This window comes from Meleagris gallopavo, unplaced genomic scaffold, assembly GCF_000146605.3.
Source record: "Meleagris gallopavo isolate NT-WF06-2002-E0010 breed Aviagen turkey brand Nicholas breeding stock unplaced genomic scaffold, Turkey_5.1 ChrUn_random_7180001853027, whole genome shotgun sequence".
NCBI classification, from domain to species: domain Eukaryota; kingdom Metazoa; phylum Chordata; class Aves; order Galliformes; family Phasianidae; genus Meleagris; species Meleagris gallopavo.
Window position 1 is genome coordinate 1 of NW_011119673.1, and position 1,271 is coordinate 1,271.

Genomic DNA, 1,271 nt, shown 5'->3' on the forward strand with positions numbered 1-1,271 from the left:
AGGGGGGGCTGATGGCACTGGTCTGGGGGTATTCAGTTGGGGCTGATGGCATTGGTCTGGGGGTATTCAGGGGGGGCTGATGGCACTGGTGTGGGGGTATTCAGGTGGGATCGATGGCACTGGTGTGGGGGTATTCAGGTGGGATCGATGGCACTGGTATTAGGGCACTCAGATGGGGCTGGTGGCACTGGGGTAGAGATGATGGCATTGGGACAGGGCTGGTGGCACTGAGATGGGACAGATGAGAGCAGGATGGGGCTGATGGCTCTGGGACGATGGTATCCAGATGGGACTGGTGGCTTTGGACAAGGGTTGGTGGATGCACTGGTGGGGGGCTGGACCTTACCGAGAAGACCCTCTCAGGGTGGCCCTTGGCCCGCATGTTGGTGTCGTGGACCTGTTTCAGCACCATCCAGGCCTCGTCGTGCTTGCCGTTCTGCAGGGCAGAGCCAGGGCTCACCATGGGACCAACGCTGCTCTGCCCCCGGCATCCATTTGGGGGGCACCGCCCCACCCCCAGCACCTTCACGGGTCCCTGCCTCACGCCCAGCACCTACCTGGCATCCCTGCCCCTCCGCGTGTCCATGTGAGTGTCCCTATCCCATCGCCAGCACCTTTATGGGGGTCCCTGCTCCATCCTAGCAGCCCCCTGGGGGTCCCTATGCCACTGCAAGCACCCACCCGCACCCAACCCCAGTATCCATCTGGGGGTCCTTACCCCAAATCCAACATCCATTTGGGGGTCCCTCTCCCACCCTCAGCAGCCACCCGAGGGTCTCAGCTCCATTTCCAGCATCCATTTGGGGGTCTCACCCCCACCCCAGCATCCATTTGGGAGTCCCACCTTCACCCATAGCCCCCCAGTCCCAGGCAGGATGCGGCCGTGCCCCCCAGCCCCGCTGACCTCCAGGTAGAAGCGGGGGCTCTCGGGCATGGTGGTCAGCGCTCCGATGGCGAAGACGGAGGGGAAGGCGCACACCAGGACAAAGACCCTCCAGCTGTGGAACTGGTACGCAGAGCCCATCTGGAAGCTCCAGCCTGTGAGGAAGGGGCATGGCAAGGGAGCTGAGACCCTGCAGAGCTCAACACATGGATGGTGGAAGCTGAGAGCCCACCGAGCTCAATGCATGCATGGTGGTGGGGCTGAGAACACACAGAGCTCGGTGCACACATGGTTATTATGGGGCTGAGAACACACAGAGCTCGGTGCACACATGGTTATGATGGGGCTGAGACCCCACAGAGCTCGGTGCACACATGGTTATTATGGG

General features: G+C 62.0%; 1 protein-coding gene across 1 annotated transcript; it reads right to left on the bottom strand.

The window, feature by feature from the left end:
* Positions 1–75: 75 nt before the first annotated feature.
* LOC104915808 (synaptic vesicle glycoprotein 2C-like) lies at positions 76–1,043 on the bottom strand. Its single transcript, XM_010726733.3, has 2 exons — positions 905–1,043; positions 76–436 (listed from the first exon to the last, which is right to left on the bottom strand). The coding sequence occupies exons 1-2, from the start codon at positions 1,022–1,024 to the stop codon at positions 101–103; spliced, it is 456 nt and encodes a 151-aa protein (XP_010725035.1). The 5' UTR covers positions 1,025–1,043; the 3' UTR covers positions 76–100.
* Between the last annotated feature and the right edge of the window lie 228 nt (positions 1,044–1,271).